Raw genomic sequence first — 21,656 nt, forward strand, 5'->3', positions numbered from 1 at the left:
CTTCGATTGATGTCGTTGCTATCAAATCAATAGAAGACAACTCTGATTAAGAATAAGCCAAAACTCTTAAATATTAAGTCATTATCACTATTTAGTGCCTAACTATGTTAAATTGTTTAATCATTCTTATATCTTTAGTCAATAAATGCATTAAAATGCCAAAAAAACACCAAAAAAATGTTAAAATAAAATTAACGGTCATTATTTTTTTGAATTTTTCTTTCAAATTTCTTATCAGTTTGTTTTGTTTTTTGTGTTTATAAATTTTAAAGTAGCTTGATAATCTTCATCTGTATGCTGATTAGGTCTCATTAAATTACATGACAATTTAAGCTTTATATTGTGGCTGTTTGTTCCTTCATCTGACAAAAATTCAATCTTATTGGACATAAAATGAGCTCATTAAGTGGAAAGACAATCGTTGTTACAGGCGTTGGACAAGGTATGACATCCTTAAAATTATTTTAATCCTCTAACATCCAATTCCACTTTTTAGGAATCGGCCGAGACATCGTCACAGCTCTCATCAACCTCAATGTCAAAGTCATCGGAATCTCACGATCGTCAGCACCGCTGAATGACCTTAAAACCCAACTTAACTCCCCAAACTTCACACCAATCCAATTAGATCTGTCAGATTGGAACCAAACCCGTGACACTTTACAGTCATTGGACATAAGAATTAATGGAATTGTCAATAATGCAGGCATAGCTGTTATTAAGCCATTTGAGGAACTAACCGAGAATGATTATGACATGACAATGGATGTTAATCTTAAGGCATGCTTTAATGTCATTCAGTCATTGTTGCCAAAACTTGAAAATGGATCAGCAATTGTTAATTTATCGTCTGTTGCCAGCCTTAAGGCACTTGCTGATCATACAATTTATTGCATGTCTAAAGCCGGTCTTGATGCACTTACGAGAAATTTAGCATTGGAACTGGCACCAAGAAATATTCGTGTTAATTCTGTTAATCCAACTGTCATTTTAACACGAATGGGACGTGAGAATTGGAGTGATCCACAAAAGGCTGGTCCATTGCTGTCGAGAATTCCATTAAATAGATTTGGTGAAGTTAAGGAAGTTGTTGATCCGGTGATTTGGCTGTTGAGTGATGAGTCAAGTTATATTAATGGACATTGTTTGCCAATTGAGGGTGGATTGATGAGTGCTTGAGGACTTTGGGCTGGGAAGGGGATGGTTGGCTTGTATTTTGGCAGGAAAGGATGGTTGACGTGTATTTTAATGGATTTTTGTATGCTGTGTGGAATCTTGGAAGGCATATGTCATTGGATTGGGCGGAAATCCAGCTCTAGACTGACAAGACTCTGGCTTGAGACCTGTAGCTTAAGCTATGCTGGCCTAGAGACCTGGATGTTCAGCCAATTCTACGCCATATCCCTTCCAAGAATTAAGTTCAATAAATTTTATGAATTTTTAATAAAAATGTAAATTAAAAAATTGAATTTTAAATGTTCAAGTCAACTAAATTAACAGGAACAGTTGACATTGTTGTAGGAGGTCAATCAAGGAGGGTCATTTCTCATCCTTCCTTGATTCTGGATCTTCTAGATCTTCATAAACGACACCTCTAAAGTAACATCAAAGACAATAGCTTATTCATCACATTTGATCCATCAACACGTACTTTTGACAGTACCAGCATCATTACAATGTCTTGATATCAGATTGCTTAACATTAAAACAGTCAGTATCATGCAGCACAACACTGTCGATGTTATGATAGTCAAGTAGATTCAAAATTAGACAACAAGATGCTTTCGATGCTATAATATCCAAATAGACAGTAAGTGCAATCGGAAAACGGAATAGTGTTGTAACTGAGGGAGAGACACAAGCTTGCTATACTGACCTTGGTCGGAATCCATAAGAAAAAGGCGTCCTGGTGCTCCAAGAGCAGCATTGCGTAGGACGGTAATGAAGAAATGCCAGTTAGATGTCAAAACTGAGAATTTGTGCAAGCTTTGTGATTCGGCCGGCAATACAGGTCTAAACTCCAAATTGGCAATCGGTAGCCAGCGATAGAGCCAACTTCAGGAACCGACTGAGGGAGGCCATGGATCACATTTGATCAGTACGGCCAGCGAAGAAGTAAGTGAGTATGCTCCAAGTCAGAGCATGGTTCCAATAAGAAAGTAATAAAGTAAGTGCAATTACTGTGATTAGATCATGATACCATGTCACGATGTCACTGCGTAGCAATCCATAGTTGGCAGGATTTTGGAAGTCGGACTCTATTGAATCCATTTTTGGAGTTTGGATTCCTATACTAAAGGCCAATGGTCCTCTCTAGAATGAAGTCCTTGAACTTTTTGAGCCCACACTCCCATAGCCATATGAACTGGACATAAAGCAGTCCAAATCATGCACAAAACCTTCCAAAAAATTCACACAAAAATTGCAAAATTTCATCAAAAAATAAATAACGTTCAAAAAAAATTCAAAATTATTATCCAAATCGACAATCACAAATGCGGGGTCGTCCAACCATCTCATGAACGTCCACATGTACACGACATCAGTGACAACCGTCAGAATAGAGCCACAAGGCAAAAAGAGAAGAAAAAAAAAAAAGTTTTTTTTAACTTAAAAACTTAAAAATTTTCACTGATTTAATTAAGAACTTTGTAACTTGTTCTTAATCAATCAACTCGTTCCACTACGAAACGTGTCGCATATCGACAGCGACGGTTCGCGTATCCGACAAAAAGGTGCTGAAAAAAAAAATCCACACAAAAAAAAAGTTATCACAAGGAAAAAAAAAAGGCAAAAAAAAAAGAAGTGAAAAAAAGAAACTTTTACAGCCATTTTTTGACTCGACTTTTAATCGAGTCGGACTTGACTTAACAGCACATGGATGTTGGACAGGTTGAACATTAATTTGACATACTTTTTAATTGTGTATAGTTCTTAATCATTAAGTGATAAGTGCATTCATTATATAAAGTTGGAATAAAAAAAAAAAAGTTGAAATTTTTTGCAAAAAAATTACCAAAAAAGTCAGGAACAGCCAGCCACAGAGACAGGCACAGACCAAATAGACAATTGACAATTTTGATAAATTTTTATTTTCAAATTTTGTCAGCAAAAAATAAATTTTTAAATTTTTTTTTTATTTGTGTTTGTGTCAAAAAGAAATTTTTTTTATATTGTAAAATTTACACACACAACGAAAGAAAAAATAAAAAAAAAATAGAAAAAAAACTTGCATTTGTGAGTGAAAAAATATAAAATATAAAATTTTTAAAGTGAAATTGAATTAAAAAAGGCTGAAAAAAAAGTTTTTTTTTTTTGGATTTTTTTAATTTTGAAAAATTGATTTTTTTGTGTTGTCATTGACTGGACTTTTTGAGGTAGGAATTGACATTTTTTGTTATTTTATTTTTTTTTTCGGTTCTTTTAGTTGAAATAAAAATAAAAAAAAAATTTTTTTGAGGTTAGACGAGACTGTCGTCTGTGTGTGGAATCAATGAGGGAATTGGAGAATTTTTTTTGAGCATATTTTTGGGGTTTTGGTGGATTTTGAAGGGAATTTGGGGATGTAGAGATGGAATTTTAGTTTAAATTGTGAAATTTGAGTTAAAAAAATTTGAAAAAATATTTTGTGATTTTTATTTAAAATTTTTTTAATTACTTGTTTACTATTTTGCGGTATTGAATGAATGTCGGGCGACTAAATGTGATGATTTTTCAAGATTCTGCTTCATATTATTTGAAATTGAACTATTTTGAATTTTTTACATTTTTAAAATTGTTTTAAAGTTTTTCAAAATTTATTTAAAATTTTGTAAAATTTTTTAAATTTTTTAAACCTTTTTTCAATGTTTTTAGAATTTTTCTAAATTGTTTTAAAATTTTTTAAATTTTTTAAACCTTTTTTCAATTTTTTTTTAATTTTTTTAAATTTTTTAATAATTTTTTTTATTTTTAAAAAATTCTAAAATATATTTATATTTTTAACCTTTTTGAAATTTTCCAAAAATTTTATGAATTTTTTAAAATTATTTAAAATTTTTAAAATTCATCTCAAATTTTTTAAAAAAATTTTAAAATTTTATTTAGAACTTTAACACATTTTAATAAATTTTAAACTTTTTTTAGAATTTTTTGAATTTTTTTTAAATTTTTTTCAATTTTTATTTTGAATTCAAACTTTTTAAATTTTCCTAAAATTATTTTTAAATATTTTAAAAATTTTCTTAATTTTTTCTAAATTTTTTAACATTTTTCAACATTATATCCCCCAAAATCTCAAATTTGTCCCCACTAAATCCAAACCCAACCGGCAAAATCTCCAGAATTTCACATTACAAAAACTCATTCAAGCTTCAACTATTAACGACACGACAGTTATCATCAAAATAAATTATCATATAGACTCAAGTGTTATTAAATGAATGACTCATGTAATTTCTATGGTAATAAAATTGGTTTTGCTGGACTTTGTAGTTAGTTCAAAACTAAAATATCAAGGTTTTTTGATGTTTTTTGGGATGTGTAGCATGTAGAGGTTGCGTGGACAAAGAAACATGTTATAACTGGTTGATGGGTGGTTAATGTTTGGTTTATGTCTAGTTGTGACGAGTTTCTGTGCACTTAGGAGCTCTTAGGGGTTGACTGATGCTGGATTTTGGATGAATCTGGATGAAAATGTCAATTTTGTCACAAATTTGATGCAATTGGACTTGGACAGAGCTCAAAGTTGACATTGTTGATCTGACACAACTCTTCGGCTCGGGATGACGTAACTGAATCAATTCTCAATCCTTAGTTCCCAATCCTCAATCCTCAATCTTCAATCCTCAATCTCAATCTCAATCTTAAATCTCAGATCTCAGATCTCAGATCTCAGAATCTCAGAATCTCAGAATTTCAGAATCTCAGAATTTCAGAATTTCAGAATCTCAGAATCTCAGAATCTCAGAATTTCAGAATCTGAAAATCTGAAAATCTGAGAATCTGAAAATCTGAAAATCTGAAAATCTGAAAATCTGAAAATCTGAAAATCTGAAAATCTGAAAATCTGAAAATCTGAAAATCTGAAAATCTGAAAATCTGAAAATCTGAAAATCTGAAAATCTGAAAATCTGAAAATCTGAAAATCTGAAAATCTGAAAATCTGAAAATCTGAAAATCTGAAAATCTGAAAATCTGAAAATCTGAAAATCTGAAAATCTGAAAATCTGAAAATCTGAAAATCTGAAAATATATATCAGACAAAGAAAGTCAATCTAGTCAATAAAACACAATAAATTTGCGCACCTTGAAAGTATTGATTCATATCGTATTATTCAGATCATCTAAACTAATTAGAACAAAATACTAATTGTATCATGAACTTTTGTGGGATATGAATTACTAATTAATCTATTAGAAATTGGCACAGTTAGTAATGAGGAATAGTTTGTTTGGATTTTTGAGATTAAATTGGGGTTGGAGTTGGATTTTTTGGGAGCAGATTCTGGTATGTGGGGTGGATTTAGATGGGCTGAGGGAGATCAAACCTCAATTTCAAGGGGTTAAACCTCAATTTTTCTTAAAATTCTTCACTTTTCCATTACTTACAGATCAATTGTGATCCATGACCTCCCGCAGGAGTCTCTTTGAAGCTCCAATGCCAATTACAATACTATATCTATCGACAGCTTCCTTACAAGATAGCTGATGGTCGTCCACGAGCTCTGATACTGTCCAAAAGTCAGCTTTGAAGACATTTTCTACTATTTTTAGCAAAAAAATGTCAAATTCTTCCATAAATGTTGGCAATTTAAGTAAAAAATTCAAATTTTGAACCCCACACCCTCCTCATCCATTCAAAACTTTGCCGACTATGCCCCAAACAGTTGATTGAAGCTGTTGATAGAAGGTATTTGATATAGGCTATTGGCAAAGGGCTGCCAGCGATTTAGTCAGTTTTAGATCTCAACTGAAATTTTTTTCATCAAAGTTTATGAAAAATTGAAGAATTTTGAGATAATTTTGGAAAAAAGAGGGTTTTGACCTCCCAAATCCCCTCAAAATCTGTACCAGAAAAAACTGGCAATTTCCAAATGAGACTCATTTCGAAAGTCAAGCTCACAATTCACACGTCTTTGTCCAAAATCACCCAAAAATACCAGACAACAAAAGCTATTTCCAGACACATTAAAAAGTCATGAAAAAAATTGTCACATTTTTCACTTCCAGACAGCCAAACAAGCCAGACTTCTGGTCAAAAATATTTCACATTTCTAATTTTAGAAAATTTTTTTCAATTTGATAAGATTTTGTGCAGCTATAATTAATACATCAAAGACAGCGAGTGGAGCTGCATAATGAAAATAAAGTCATGTAGGTCATGTCGGAGAAAAAAATTTATTTTTTTTTTCTCGTACAGTTTTTCTTAATGCACTTTTACTTAACTCAACGGTTATTATGTGCTTATTGCTACATTTTTATTGCTCGTTTGCGATGTTTTTTTGTGTTGTGCTGGCAAAAAAAAAGTTTTTTTTGAACTGAACTGGTTTGGTTTAATTTTTGGTGAATTTTTATCGATGAATGACTTTTGTTTGGGATTTGGGTGGAAAAATTGGAAATTTGGAGGAATTTATGACGGTATTAAGGAGATTTGTAATATATAGTAGGTCGTACAGACCAATTGTGGCCTATAGTCTTCTTTAAATGGTGTCTGAGGTTGTCTCTATCGCTGGCTAATATTTGGCAATTTCAAGTCTTTGTTAAGTTTCATTAAGGAAGCCTAACTGATCAAAATGATCAGTTTTGATGAAAAATCAATCAAAAACGAACAAATTTTAATTAAAAATGCTGAAAACCGATAAGAACTGAACAAAATCATTCAAAAAATGGACAATTTTGATCAAAATCATTGATCAGTTTCAAACTCATTGATTATATTTGATTAGACTTGTTCGACTATCCTTAGGGATGACAATTGGTATCATTAAGACCTTAACCTTCTTAATCTCAACGATCTAAATAGCTAAAACGTCCTTTTTGTTGTCTTTTGATCAGAATTGTGAATCTATTTGCCAATTCTGCCATTCTACAATATGTAATGTAGCCTGAACTCCTTTCATCCTCCAAAATTGTCAATTATAGCTACCTAACCCATCAAAATGACGAATTTGGAGGCACCAAACCTCCAAAAAAATCAATTAAATTCCCAAAAAATGTCAAATTTGTCTCAAATCATCCCATAAACTAGGAATCATCCCTAAAATAAGTATGCAAAATTCATCACGTAGTCAAAATATTTACGAATGTAAATCCAAGAAGAAGGAAAAAAGGATCAAAAAAATCATAAAAATTTTCAGGTCATTAAAAATCACAAAAAATTTCAATTCTGGGCGTATTTAAGAATTCATAAATCTTTTTACGACTTCATTTAGAGCTAATTACAATATCCAATAAGAATCTTATTGACAGGCAAGCTCAAGTCTTGAATATGCAATGACTGAATTTACTTATTTTGTTGTGAGAACTTGATGTCTTTGGAATTGCGATAATTATGTTTAGACCTTGCGTAATACTTATTTTTATGACTGGCACTTGTCACGAGAGTCATAATTTATGTATATGTGTAGATTATTCAGGTATGAGTGTCTTGGAAATTGGCTGAATGTTGAATGTTGTTGAGGCAGCTTTTTGATATGTTTTTGACAGTTTTCGATTGATTGGGGATTGTCAAGCTTTATCTTATGAGGTCTACAATTATAATCCACAACAGGCAATGAGCATGCTTACTTACTTCGATGGACGTACAGATCTACTGTGATCCATTGCTTTCCAGAGGTCGACTAAAGCTGGTCCTTCCGTCTGCTAATTGTCAATAATAAATGCAATGCTGTCTCTATCGACAGCTTCTTTCCAGGAGTTGTTCGGTCTACCATGAGCTCTCTTACCAAGAGCATGCTTGCTCACATTAAATGCACTAGATTGACAGGATTGTTAGCATTGCTGTTAGCTTACTCTAATCTTGAGAGCATGCTCTATGCCTGTTAGGGAATCATTTATTCGTTAAATTTCTATCTAGGATTTTAATGCCGGCATTAAAAAGTTGACATTTGGGTATTCAACATTGATATTTAAATCTAAGGTTCATTCCAAAATTCCAGGCCTGTAGCCATGGACGAACCATGAAATACAGTCGAAATGCAGGTCTACGCTTCCAAAATAAAGGCATGTACATCCTAAATGCAGCAAATGTAAGCTTGCAGTTGTTGCAGTTGTTGCAGTTGTTGGAGTTCCTGGTTGAACCTTATTTCAATCTCTAGCTAGACACTTACTTACTTACTGGAACTATGCTCCGATTTAGAGCCTAAGATATTACAAATCCAGCCTTCCAACTGACTCTGTTACTGGCCATATCACAAAGAGCTTGACACCAGAGCTTGACATTGATTCAGATTTCGTATGGAAGATTGAATCGACTCCAAATGAGTCTCATGAAGACTTCGAGTCTATCTTAAAATTCACTGAATTTGAAACCGACCCCACCTTATCAATTCCTCCCGAATTTCCAAATCATCTCCAAAAATTACTCATTCCCATCTCTATTTCCATCATCCTCAATCTCCCACAATTTTTATTCATGTCTAGACAATTTTCAGACAATATAAAAAAATTGAGAATTTTTCTGTGTTATCTGTGAAATAACTTCTCATGTTTTACTACAAGCAGTGCATTTTTCTCATCACTGCAGGGGCGCCTTATCTCTTAAATCACTGACTTTATAGATAAGAAACGAAAAAAAAGCATGTGAGTGATATGATGAGTTGTACATGCTGTTACATGTTGTGAATGGTTTTAGGAGTCTTTTTGGGGAAGTCCTGGGCAGGGCAATGTGTTAGTCAGTTTTTGAGATTGAGAATACCCGGGAAGTCTACACGGACGAGGCATTCGGAACTTTCAATGTCATATTATTGACGATAAGATGTGAAATTGTCCTGAGGGGAAGATTATTGCTGATTGGTGGGATTTTTGATTGATTAACCGACTTGTGGTGTCCGTGACAGTTGCTTTTGATAAATTATGGGTAACCTGTGTGCCGCGGCACATTAGTGGTAATAAAAGGCTGCCCATCACTGCTTTAAATCCATAATTAAGACAATTAAACTAGAAATATGCTCAAAATTAATTAAAATTTCCAAAAAATTCACCTCAATTTGATTCCAACTTCACCTCAATTTTAATCAAGGATGCAGAACTGATCAACCTTCTTTAGCATCAAATTTGACAATTTTCAATCAGTTCCGCACCCTCGATTACGAATTAGCTTCAAAACAAAACCAAAAAAAGTTTCTAAAAATTTACCTTATTTTTATTCCTTTTTATCCTTACAGGTACTAGACATAAACCAAGTCAAAGGACAGATTCCACAGCTGTAATCAGTCACAAAGCAGAGTTCATCGTAACAACTATAAACTTAGTCATTCTGTATAAAAGACACAGTACTAATCAGTGTAAAAATTGATAAAAAAAGGACAAAATTTCAATAATTTCTGATAAGAACAACAACAACAATAAATAAGGAACAAGTGAGGTGGCATTAAGGAACTGCACATAGGCAGCAGAACACGCACAAAAAAAGTTCTTGTTTTTTTTTTTGTTTTTATTTTTTTTTGTTAAACTTTTAAAGTTGAAAAAGTGAATTTTCAACTAAAAAAAAGTCGTGAAAATTTTTTTTTGTCAATCCACAAAAGCCGTGAACAGCTTAAGAACATTTAGCTCCAATGTATTGGAGAAATTGAAGAAAAATATTCAAATTAATTCAAAATAAAATTTCAATAAGTTTTGTTAATTATTGATTAAAAAATAACGAAGACAAAAATGAGCGCAAATCCGGGTCGTACCAGTTATCAGACAAATATTCAAGCTCAACGCTTCACACCAAGTCCATTCACAGGTGAGTTTCTATTTCTAGTTTTTTGACTCTTTGTTTTTACTTCCATTTCTATTAACTATTTTAACACAATATAAAATATTGCAAATCATGACGGAAACTGATGATTTAATTGATTTGGAAACTGTTGATATTTTGGGGATTTTTTGAGGGGATGTTTTGAGATTTTGAGGTTTGGTGATTGGAATTTGATTAATTGTGATCAGATTTGGAGCAAATTTTGTTCCAATTTATATTTTAGTCTAGTTTTACTTCAAAATTGGCATCAATTTAATTTAAAAATTTGTTAAAATTTTTTCAAAATTCATCAAATTTCAAAACTCAAAAATCCTTTTAAAAATCTCTCAAAATGTTTAAATTTTCATCAAAATTGATCAATCATTATCATTTGAATAAAAATCAATGATAAAATTAACCGAAAATCGAACAAAAATCCATCAAAATTCGATCAAAAATGCGATTAATTCACTCTTGGATTCTCAATCACGAGATTAAAATGTATTTATCTGTATATTGATATAGCAAATGCATTGCACCCAAGGAGACAACTTGACATAATGTCATATTATTAACTAAGACCTATGGTCGACTTATGGCAAATTTTATGGAACGTTCCGAAGAAAATGGCATTCGACGACCATAGATCTAGTCAATAATATGGCATTGTGTCATGTTGTCCACTCAGCGTAAGGTTGAAAACCATTATCAGTTCGATATCCTTAAGATAAAGTCAATTTAATGATTGTTAATCAGCTCAATTTAAGACTTAATAAGCTCAAGAATTAATGACAATATCTTACAAAATTAACATTTATTTAGTTACCAAATTCAATTTATCATCAGATTTCTCTCACAGATGCAATTAACATTAATATTAAAATAACAATTATGTCAAGCTCGAAGTCAATTCTACTAAATTCGACCAATGTCTAAATAGACTTCATTTGTGTCGACTCATACCGAATTTGATGGAAATTAGTAAAGTTGACTTTAAATGTTGCTTAAAATATCTATTCATAAGCTAATAATAATGATTAGTTGCAGTAAAATGAGACAAATTTAAGATTAAATCAGGTCTGCTAAACACATAGCAGACATAACTTCGTCGTGAAGACGCTTTTTCGGACTTTTAGAGTTGTTATTGCCAAAATTGTCCATAAAATTGTTCTTTTAGTGCTTGATATCCAGATAATTGCAGTAACCTCTTCGTAGTGCTTGATATCAAGTCTCCTGAATTTTTGTACATATTAGCAGAGCTCAGAGCCGATTCGACTTCATATCAAGCTCTAAAATCAAGTGAATCTCAAACTAAACAAAAACAAATTCCCAAATCCTCAAAAAAATTCCCATAAACATGCTCACATGCATGCATTCATTCAAATATGCAAAAAAAAAAAATAATTTCATGTCAAATGTTCATTTTACTGCAACTTCCACATGCTAAATTAATTTACCTACAATAGTATAAAATAAGTTTATTTAATTAACAAAAAAAAAAGCTAACAACAACAACAATTAATCATAGGAAATCCACACACACACGCATACAATTATAAGCTATAAAAAAAAAACTACTTTTAGTGCCAATTCTTTTTGCATACTTGGATTGTTGTTGCCGCATTTGATACCTTTTTGTTCCCCCTTTCACTTCTACTTTTCTTCTTTGTTTTTGGTTCGGTGTTGAGTTACGATGGTGAATGAAAGTGATGGAGATGGTATGGAGTGGATTTTGATGGGGATTTTGGTGATTTTGATGATTTTGATTCAAAATTTAACCATAACCTCTTCATTGCCCTCTTATTCTGGTCTATAGACTCAAATATAGGATCTTAGGTCTACAATCGACTCTGTATACACCTAATCCAAGTCAGAAGCTGAATTAAGGCTTGACTCGACTGTCAAATGAGCTCAAATCAGTTTAGAGCTCAAATCTGACGTCAATCCAGCCGATTTGGATCCCATTTAGCTTCAAATCGCCTCAAATCAGCTTCAAATTGACGTAATTCATCCAGATTCTCTGATCTCAAATTCATTGCACTTTGTGAATTAATATTGATATTATTTATTATGATGATAATGATGTATATAGCTGTGACATTGAATCTTACAATGTTGCGGATACAGATAAAGGAGAACAATTCACAGTATTTACAGTTAGAGCTCTGTAAGTCGGGATTTTAAGCTGTATTTTAAGCTCTCAAATGCTCAAATGTCCAAAATACTTACTGGATCCATGCTCTGACTTGGAGCCTAGGTGGCTACAAAAGGTCTTCCATCTGACTCTGTTGGTGGCTGTATCATATCCAAAATATTGTCATTCAAAAATCAAGAATCAGTCCAAGATGACTTTGACAGATTTTAATCAAAATCGACATCAAGTCAGAGTCACATCAGTCTGAGACCAATTTTTGATCGATTAAACGACTTGTGCTTGTCGGACGTCTCTAAAAGTAGATCCTGAATCCTCAAATTCCTCAATTTACTTACTTACTTTTTTCACTTGCTGTACAGATCAATTTTGGGTACAGAACCTAACTCAGATTGCCCCTAAAGCTGGCTTCAGGCTTGTTAAATGCTATCTTGCATTCTTCCGTCTGTTAACTCCAAAATCCCTCAAAAAACCCTTCCAAATTGTAGTCCAAATTCCCCCTATTCATACCAAATTTCAATTCAAATCTACAATCAATCCTCACATCTGTAAATTTCACAACTTACTGTCACATAGCCTCGACATTTATCAGTCAAGAGCTTCTTAATGATTTATTTTTAATCTATTCAGCTCATTCATAATCATTTAGTCACGTTTGAGATATTTTTAAAGTTTGCATCAAAGATATATTTCATATTGAATTTTGTAAATGACCTTAAGGCTTGAAGGGGGGTGCGTTTGGGGATGATGTCATGATTTTGTTCCGGGATTAAAATCCCTAGTGATTAGTATAGCTTGGATATTAGTTAATGTAGAGCTAACCAGCTGTATAAGAAGCACTCTACCTGGGTATCCTATGCATAGGGCAACCAACTGCTGTATTTTTGCCCGGACGCTGCTGTACATTTCTACATTGCTGCTGTGTCCATACAAAGCCTTAATAGGATCCCAATAGTGCCAAACTTAGAATTGTACCAATTTTTCCAAAAATGTCCGGATATTTTGCGAATATTTTCTGGTAATCCTACCTAATCAGGACTATCCATGGGTACTCTAACTGCTTTTGCAGCTTTTAAGTACTTAAAATTGGGTTTGACCATGCTTAAAAAGGAGAGCTAGAAAAATTAGTATGCTGACATGATACCATGCTGAGTATCTTAATATCATATCAGCATACTCATTGTCTGTTCCAGTGAAGCATGCAGACGAGTCGGATTGGAAGTCAAAATCCACAGTTTGGACTAAATTCATGTCAAAATGTTGGGTTCGTCCATGACCAACAAGCCTGAATTTCCTGCAGTTTAGATTTCGATAGATCTGCAGTTTCCGACTGTATCTTATAGTTAGTTTAAGGTTACAGCCCTGTATAGTATAGACAGTCACCTAAGACGTATGCTGCACTTGACAGGCTCATCCCTAGCTCCCTCATTTCCCCAAAAACAATCCCTAACTCCTCACACACATCCACTCACATCCTCACATTCATTCATTCATTCTCTTAATTCTCTCCTTCAAAAAATAAATCAATTCATCCACAATGAGAATCTAGAACAAAGGAATCTTGCTACAGGAAGTACAAGCGACATCATCATGACATTCATAATTTGACACTTAATGTACAGTAACATCAAGTTATAATTTATCAATTCCTTTATTTTTTGTGAGAAATTTAATTTTCTTATAAGACAAAACAAAGGCACAAATGCAGCCTGATTGTCTGTCTCGTGCTCATTTTCATCTTGAAAATTCTTTTTTTTGTTGCCCACATGATCGAAGGTTAATTTTAGAAATTGGCAATAATACAGATGTAGTCAATTGTTGTAGCTGAATATGAAAAAAAAAAGGTCGGAAGCTGAAAAAATGCACTTTAATGCTGTAACGAGAACATGAAAATTGTGTGGGAATGAATGTCTGTGATGGAGATGAAAAGAAGTATTTTTTTTGGAGTGTATGTGGAAATAGAATGAGGAAGTTGGGTAAGAAATTGTGTCTGAGGGATTTGAATGATTATTGATTTTTGATTGGAGATTTTCTTTTGGATTTGTTCGATTTGGAGACGAATTTTTGGGGATTTTATGGCAAAGCTACCCGACACTAAGACTGAGACCGAAGCTACTCTGGAAGTATCCGGACTCGATGTTGGTTTGGGTTTTTTGGTCTTAATCTCAGCATCTAAAAATCTCATTAGATATGTTGAGATTAAGACCAAAAAACCCAAACCGACATCGAGTCCGAGCACTTCTCGGATAGCTTCAATCTCAGTCCTTTCTTCGGGTAGACTCAGTCTGGGTCCAGCTGAGGGTCTCGATCTCGGTAACTCGGTCTCAATCTTAATCTCGACAATTTGACAAAACCGAGACTTTGGGAAGCTCTAATTTCAGTAAATTTGAGTTAAGTTGTTAATGGTTTGTGAGAGTTGGAACATATGGATGAATAGAAAAGAAAACACGTGGCATTTGCAGTTAGGATTGAAGATTTTGAAGAAATTGATGATTTTTTGGGTTGCTTCTTTGGATTGTAATGATATGAGAGAGAAGAAGCGAAATTGTGATTTAATGACTTTTTCAAGGCTTTTTTAAAAATAAAAATCATAAAAATTGGATTTTTTTTAATTTCTTTATATTTTTTAAAAAGAATTATAAATTAAGAAAAATTCAAAAAAATGAAATTTTAATTTTTTAAAATTTTAACAATTTTCTAAAATCTAAAATATGAAATTTTTCAAGAGTTTTTTCAACTTTAAAATTTTTTTAAAAATAATCTTACAACTTTTATTGGTTTTTAAATTTTCATAACATTTTTTTCAATTATAAATAATTTCGAATTCAATGATGTTTTATAAATTAATTTTTAGAATCGTTTTGAAACTTCCAATTTTCAATTTTTGTGAATTTTAATTTTCCAAGGTTTCAATTTCAAATCTTTAATTTTTAACTTAAATTTTTTAATTTTTTGAATTTTTTCTAGAACTCTTTAAATAGTTTACAGAATTTTTTGAAAATCTTGTAACAGTTTTCTCAATACTTAATCAATTTTCTAAATTGTTTTTACAATTTTACAAATTTTCAAAATCTTAGAAAAGTTTAAAAATTTGAAATTTTTTAAGAGAATTGTTAGAAAATATTTAGTTTTGAAAATTTAAAAAATTATTTAAACTCTTAAAGAATTTTTTAAAATTTTAATAAAGGTTTCAAAATTAAAACCTGTAAAAAATGCAAATCTTAAAAAATTGGAAAAAAAATTTTTGAAATGAAATAAAATTGAAAAAGTCGTGAATTTTGAATTTTATGAATAATTTAATTTTTTTTAATATTTGTTTTTTTAAATTCAAAAATCACGATTCTTAAAATTTTTACAATTTTCAAACAAATCAAGTTAATTTCAAAAAATAAAAATCCAAACTCAAAATCTCAAATCCCAAAAATCAAGTGCATCCAAACAAAAACAACTTCAATTCCAACTTCAAAGCTTCCAACAACCTCAATATCTCCGACAAAAATTTCAATTTTAACTACTTCAACAGTTTTTTTTTCTTTCATTCCTTTCCACATTTTACTTATAAACCAGCACAGCAAGTCGAAATACAAATTTTATACTTATTTTCTCTCCTAAAATCCAATAACAACAACAAAATACAAAAAAAAAAAAAAAAAATGTTAAAAAGAAGGGAAAAAAATTGTAAAAAAAAAACTGTTTGAAGTTCATTCGCCTCTCTCAGTTGAGCATAGTGTGAGAGAGAGAGAGAGTGGATGTCGAGAGAGCGGCTCTCTCACCAATACATAGACAGCATGTAGACATTAGTGCTGTACGGTCTAAAAAAGAGCAAAAAAATAAGAAATAAAATGGAGAAAAATTGAGTAAAATTTTTTTTTGCATTAGTATTGGTGAGAATTTCACAAATACATACAAACAGCATTAAAACATTTCAAAAGAATCGTGGACGTCGAGAGGCTTTAAAGCAAAAAAATAAAATTGAAAATCCGGATCAAAAATTTAATTATTTTAACTGAATTTTAATCGTTTTTGTGTCAAAAAATCGACAAAAATTGTCAAAATTGTCAAAATTTTATCAAAAAATTCAAAAAATTTCACGTGGAAAAAAGTTTTAAACCATCTGGAAATTTTTTTTTGTCGCCAACACACAAAAAAAAGTTTTTTTTTTCCGTTGTGCTGTGAAATTTTTGCAAAAAAAAAGCGAAAAATGCGACATAAAAGTGAATTTACAGCCATCCTTAATGATGGACTTGAAATTGATTATCGGTGAGTCCGGATTGAGGCAGATGAAGTCAATTAACTGACCTCCGGCACCATTCCGGAAGTGAAAATTGTGTAGCTCCATTTTTATTTTATTTGTGTCTTCTCTCTTCAATGAATTTTGCAGAGTTGGAATATGAATTGTGAAGTTTTTTAGTGAACAAAAAGATGTGGAAAAATATGTGAAAATAATGAGAATTTTGCAGAGTTGAGGATTTTGAGGTTATGTTTTGGAAATTTTGAGGTTAAGTTCGGAAATTTTGAGGTTAAGTTTGGACATTTTTGCTGCAGAGTTGGTGATTTTGGGTTTAGGTTTGGTGTATTGAACCTGAACAGTTGTGATTCAATCAATTTTGACTCAGAGTTGAATTCTAATGTTGACCTAACCTAAAAATGATGGACATGAACGTAATTTATGCAGATTTCGCCTAAAATTCAGTGATTTTGCAAGGAAATTTGAGGTTATCTGAAGTATTTTGAAGTCATTTTAGGAATTTTTGAGGTTATGTTGCCAAATTGCGAGGTTATGTTACAAAATTTTCAGGTTACTTGAATAATTATGTAGTTTTGTGAGAACAAGTTGAGGTTTTCTGACTTATTTTTAAGTTTTGATAGAAAAATTTGAGGTTTTGTAAGAAAATTTGAGGTTATTTTGACAAACTCTAAGATTTTGTTTTAAAATTTAAGGTTATGACCCTGAAATTCAAGGTTATGTTATTGAAATTTTTGTAATTTATACTAAATATAAGATATGATTGCTAACTTTTCGGGTTATATGAATACATTTATAGATTTCGATAGGATAACTTGATGGAATTCTAAGAAAAATTGAGGTTAAGTCAGAAAATTTTTAGGTTATGTCGACTAAATTGAGTCTAACTCTAAATTTTCAAAGTTAAAGTACAAATTGTTGTTACAAAATTGATAAATTTTAAGATCAGATCATAAATTTTGAGGTTAGATTAGTGAATTTGTAGGTTATGTCAATGAAATTGAGGTTATGTTAAGAATTTTCTAATATTTGTCAAGAATTTTTGAGGTTATGCTATCAAACTTTGAGGTGATCATACTGAATTTTGAGGTTACGTTTACAATTTTCACCTCTAAACACCGCAAACTCTATCACAAAATCCCAACCAACTCTGCCATTTTCAAACAACAAGAAAAACATTTCGCGTGGAGAAAATCGATTACAGTGAAATGGAAATTGGGTTGCTTTAGAAAAAAAGCAAAAAAAAACTCTTTTTAATGCGACGAACGAACGGAATTTGTTGGAATCAATCATTAGTATGAGTGACTTAGTATGTGCATTCGCACATCATTTGTGGTTGTGTGCGAATCTCTTTTTATTTTTTGTTCTCATCATCATCATCCATGACCCACACTAACGTTCAATGATGCACCATACACAATTGCCGTAAATTCACATTCTTCATGTTTTGTTGGCTACTGATGCTCGATTGTCTCGTCATCACTTGCTATATGCAATTTTTTATTATTTTTTTGTGCTGTATTTCACTCTCTTTCTCGCGACATTGGAATTCCTGCAATGAAAAAAAATTGAATTTTTTTTTTTATTATTTTTATTGCAATTTCTGCGGTTACCATGACATACACGCTGTTGTGTGATCTAATCTTCAAGTTCCACTTTGGATGTGGTAGCCTTGTCCTACATATTGTACACAGTCTCGTGTGACTTGATGTCTCTCAAGCTGCTCTAAACTTTAATTTGCTAAATCTATGAAGAAAATCAAGACAAAAAATTCATGAATTTGGAACAATTTAAGTGGATATGCTCATTGAAAGTGAAAAAACTTTTAAAGTTTTTAAAATAAATAAATCCGTTCAATGTTGCCCTAGTTTCAATTTTAAAGAACGGTTCATTATCAGACTTTTTTTTTTTTTGTTGAGCGTTTTTCAATAATTAATGCTCATTTTCGAAGTTTTTTGAATTTGAAATGATTTTTTAATTTAATGTCGATGATTGAACAGATGGAGTAGCTTTAAGTGGAGAGTTGGATTGGGGATGGGTGACTAGATCAGAGGTGGGTAACAATGTGTAGTGCGGTGTACTAGGCAGACTAGTTACCGAAGGCACACGTGGTACTCCAAGCACATTATTCACATTATGCACACTTAGGTGCACTAGGTGCACTGGGAACACTAGGCACACTATTCAGTCACAACAGGTGCACTAGGAACATTAAGAACACCAGATGCATTAGACACTCTAGTCACATAAGACACTCTAGGAATACTCTGTATACTAGAGGCTAGAGAATGAGATTAAGATACAAATTTGGCACTAAGACAGTGTCATACCTTCTTAGGGTAAGATTATGGATCGATTACCTGATTTGTGCTGTTGAACTTGACCAGTTTCACACCTAAGACGACAAATCGCATCAAATCTTTGAGTAAAAAACCAAATTTTGTGCGCTATATTCAGTGAAAAAACATTAAAGTGTCTCCCTTTCAAAGATGCACGATGGGCAAAACTTCATAGCAAAACAGAGGTTGAGGAAGGTGAAATCCGAGCTCCCCCTTCTCATTTTCCTGACTACGTCTCTAATGGCAAATACAATCCACACTCAAAATTCCAAAATTTCCAACTTTGAGATCAACCCATGCGCCATATTCAGTTGAACACATTAATGTCTCTCCCCAAATATTTCTCATTTCCAATCTAAAACTTCAAAATCACCAAAAACAACTCCCATCCAATATCTCTTCTAAAAAAAAAGGCCTCCCGGAAGTCAATTGCGTATCACTTCCACTTAGCCTCTATATTTAGCATCAAATACGCATTTTTTTATTTATGGACAAATCGTCATCAACTTTATTGAGTATAGAAAAACAATCTTTTTCTAGCAATTTTGTCACATAAATGGAATGGAATTGGAAACCATTTAATTTTAATTATTATTGAAGCACTTGCACGTTCTAGTTTCATTAATGATTGGATTGGAGGGGAATTTAATTGCAAAAAAAAAGAAAGAAAAAACTTTTGAGGGTTCTTCTTGTGCTAGACGAGAAAATTTGGAATAAATGAGATAATGTTACAAGGCAAAATGAGCGATCCGCTACTAATCGATTATTTTTTGTGAGATTATCTTTCAATTTTTGGAAGAGTTTGAGTTGAGGGTTGGGTGACTAGATGAAGATGTTGGGTGAGGATTTGATGTCCAAACAACGTTGTGCCACTGAATACCTTACTGTATGGTGTCATTTTTTTTTGAGGAGAGATATTGGATGGGAGTTGTTTTTGGTGATTTTGAAGTTTAAGTAGAGTTGAGCTTTAGCAAAAATATCAGGCCATTGAGACACGTCTAGGTGAATTTTCCGTTATGACAGCAATACCTCAGTAAATCAGAATGGTTAGGCTATTGCATGCGGTCTCTCCAAGTCAACCCTCCCTCCCCCTACTTCATCAAATACGCACGTGACAACTATTCCATTCGCCTCTTTACTTAGAGCGTTTCTACAGAAGACATTTGTTGCAGAAATTACCAAAAATACAGTCCTAGGCTACCATGACAATGACTTCAATCCAGTTTATACTAAATCCGTTCTCAAGTCAAGGTCAAGTCTGTCTGGGGTTGGATTTTCGATTCCATTACTTTCTGGACTAACAATCTAAGGAAAGAGGGGAAAGAGAGGGGTTTGGGGTTTGAGATTGAGAACCGAATTCGGCACCTACTCAGTGTCGCTTCACCCTTGGGTCAGATTATGGATAGATTCCGGGTACCTAATCAGTGAAATCTTAACATTAAGGGTTTTCGATGTCGACACCGAGACCCGGATGGTATCAGCCTTGGTCTCGAGAATTTAACGAGACCAAGACTTCAAGAAACCTTCCTCAATATACTCATTCCCAAAAATCTCCTCTACTTTCCTCAATAAATCTCAATAAAAAGCACAAAGCCAACGTCATCAAATGCACCAATTTCTCATCCATCCTCACATCAGTAAATCACCGTTCCTCCATCCATTGTCATTTCACTTTACTAAGCAAATATGAATGAGTGATTGACAATAAATTGCCATGTCTTTGTATTAGTCGTGCAATTAAATATACAAAAAGTATTTCTGCGTCTTTAAAATGGGCACATTTGTGATTGTCTGGAATTTTTTGTGTGTTTTTTTCTGTTTGTGGATTGAATATTTTGTGTGATAGTTTTTTGCGTATGAATCACTTTTTATTTTATGGAAATGTGGAGTTCGTTGGACTTGCGGATTTGTAAAAAATAATATGAAGTAAAAATGTGATTTTCACCTTTGTGTTCTTGAAAATGTTCGCGACTTGTTGTGGATTTGGTGGGGAATTTCTGGGAAGTTTTGTGATTCATTTTTAGGGATTTATGGGGAGTTGATTAGGTTAGATGTGGATTAATGAAAGGATAATGTTGCAGAATTGGGTTTATCCTGGCAAATTAGAGTTGAATAATTGGATCAACAGTAGATTTTATTCTTGTTCCGTCCAAGTTCCGTTGAGTTTCCGTTCAAGCTCTTCCCAAGCTTCACTCAAATTCCGTCCAAGTTCCACCCTAGTTTCATCCAAGTTCCGCCCAAGTTCCGCCCAAGTTCCGCCAAAGTTCCGCTCAAGTTCCGCCCAAATTCTGCAAAAGTCCCTCAAAAATTCCGCCCAAGTTCCGCCTAAGTTCCGCTTAAGTTCCGCCCAAGTTCCGCCAAAGTTCCGCTCAAGTTCCGCAAAAGCTCCGCCCAAGTTCCGCCCAAGTTCCGCTCGAGTTCCGCTCAAGTTCCGCCCAAATGCTACTCTAAAACCTCCATATAAATGGATTTTGAGTCAATTGATCTTCCAATAATCGTGTTCTAGATGATTAAAGCTACAACCATGCGTAATATTAGCCATACTCTCAGATTGACGTTCACCAAAGAGCTTGAATTGTACCTTTAGGTCCCAAGTTCCAAATTTGATGGATTTTGAATCCAGTGAGCTATGTTAAGTGATATTCTTGATTACTTTAGTTACAATCCTGTAATACAGTGTCTATCCTCTCACATTGAAGGTCTCAACTCCTTTAATCATTGAATTTTGAGTCAATTGAGCTCCACAAGGTCGTATTTTAGGCAATTGTCATTACAGTCATGCACAACAGCGTCTATTCTCTTAGATTGAACTTAATTAGTCAGTATAAATGTGGATTTTAGGTAACAAATCTCAAAATGAACTACAATATGAGTCAATATTACTTTAAATGGTGAAATTCTGGATTACTAAAGGGAAAATAGATTACAATGATCTGTATTAACTCAAAAACTACTTGAATTACAGTGTTTTAGGCTACATAAAGCCTCAAATCTCAA

General features: G+C 32.7%; 2 protein-coding genes across 4 annotated transcripts in view; both read left to right on the forward strand.

Moving 5' to 3' along the window:
• Positions 1 to 243: 243 nt before the first annotated feature.
• LOC139090298 (L-xylulose reductase) lies at positions 244 to 1,306 on the forward strand. The gene is made up of 2 exons (XM_070640061.1): positions 244 to 442; positions 497 to 1,306. The coding sequence occupies exons 1-2, from the start codon at positions 394 to 396 to the stop codon at positions 1,177 to 1,179; spliced, it is 732 nt and encodes a 243-aa protein (XP_070496162.1). The 5' UTR covers positions 244 to 393; the 3' UTR covers positions 1,180 to 1,306.
• A 1,253-nt stretch (positions 1,307 to 2,559) lies between these two features.
• LOC139090091 (eukaryotic translation initiation factor 4 gamma 1-like) overlaps positions 2,560 to 21,656 on the forward strand; it is a 30,585-nt gene continuing 11,488 nt past the window's right edge. For 2 of the 3 annotated variants that reach the window (XM_070639781.1, XM_070639797.1), the window contains exons 1-2: positions 2,560 to 3,377; positions 9,366 to 9,928. Coding sequence is in view for 1 of the 3 variants with exons in the window: in XM_070639797.1 (XP_070495898.1) it covers positions 9,853 to 9,928 (76 nt within the window). In the remaining 2 variants the exon portion in view is untranslated. Of the gene's footprint in view, positions 3,378 to 9,365; positions 9,929 to 16,003; positions 16,335 to 21,656 lie in introns of those variants that run through there. The other variant, XM_070639789.1, reaches the window with a different exon arrangement.

The sequence above is a fragment of the Chironomus tepperi genome, unplaced genomic scaffold, assembly GCF_022539635.2.
Source record: "Chironomus tepperi strain 1889 unplaced genomic scaffold, CSIRO-AGI_Ctep_v1 contig_13, whole genome shotgun sequence".
NCBI lineage: Eukaryota > Metazoa > Arthropoda > Insecta > Diptera > Chironomidae > Chironomus > Chironomus tepperi.

Coding starts and splice junctions, on each gene's coding strand:
- LOC139090298 (XM_070640061.1), top strand. CDS start 394: ATGAGCTCATTAAGTGGAAAGACAATCGTTGTTACAGGCGTTGGACAA. Junction 443..496: donor TGTTACAGGCGTTGGACAAG/GTATGACATCCT, acceptor TCCACTTTTTAG/GAATCGGCCGAGACATCGTC.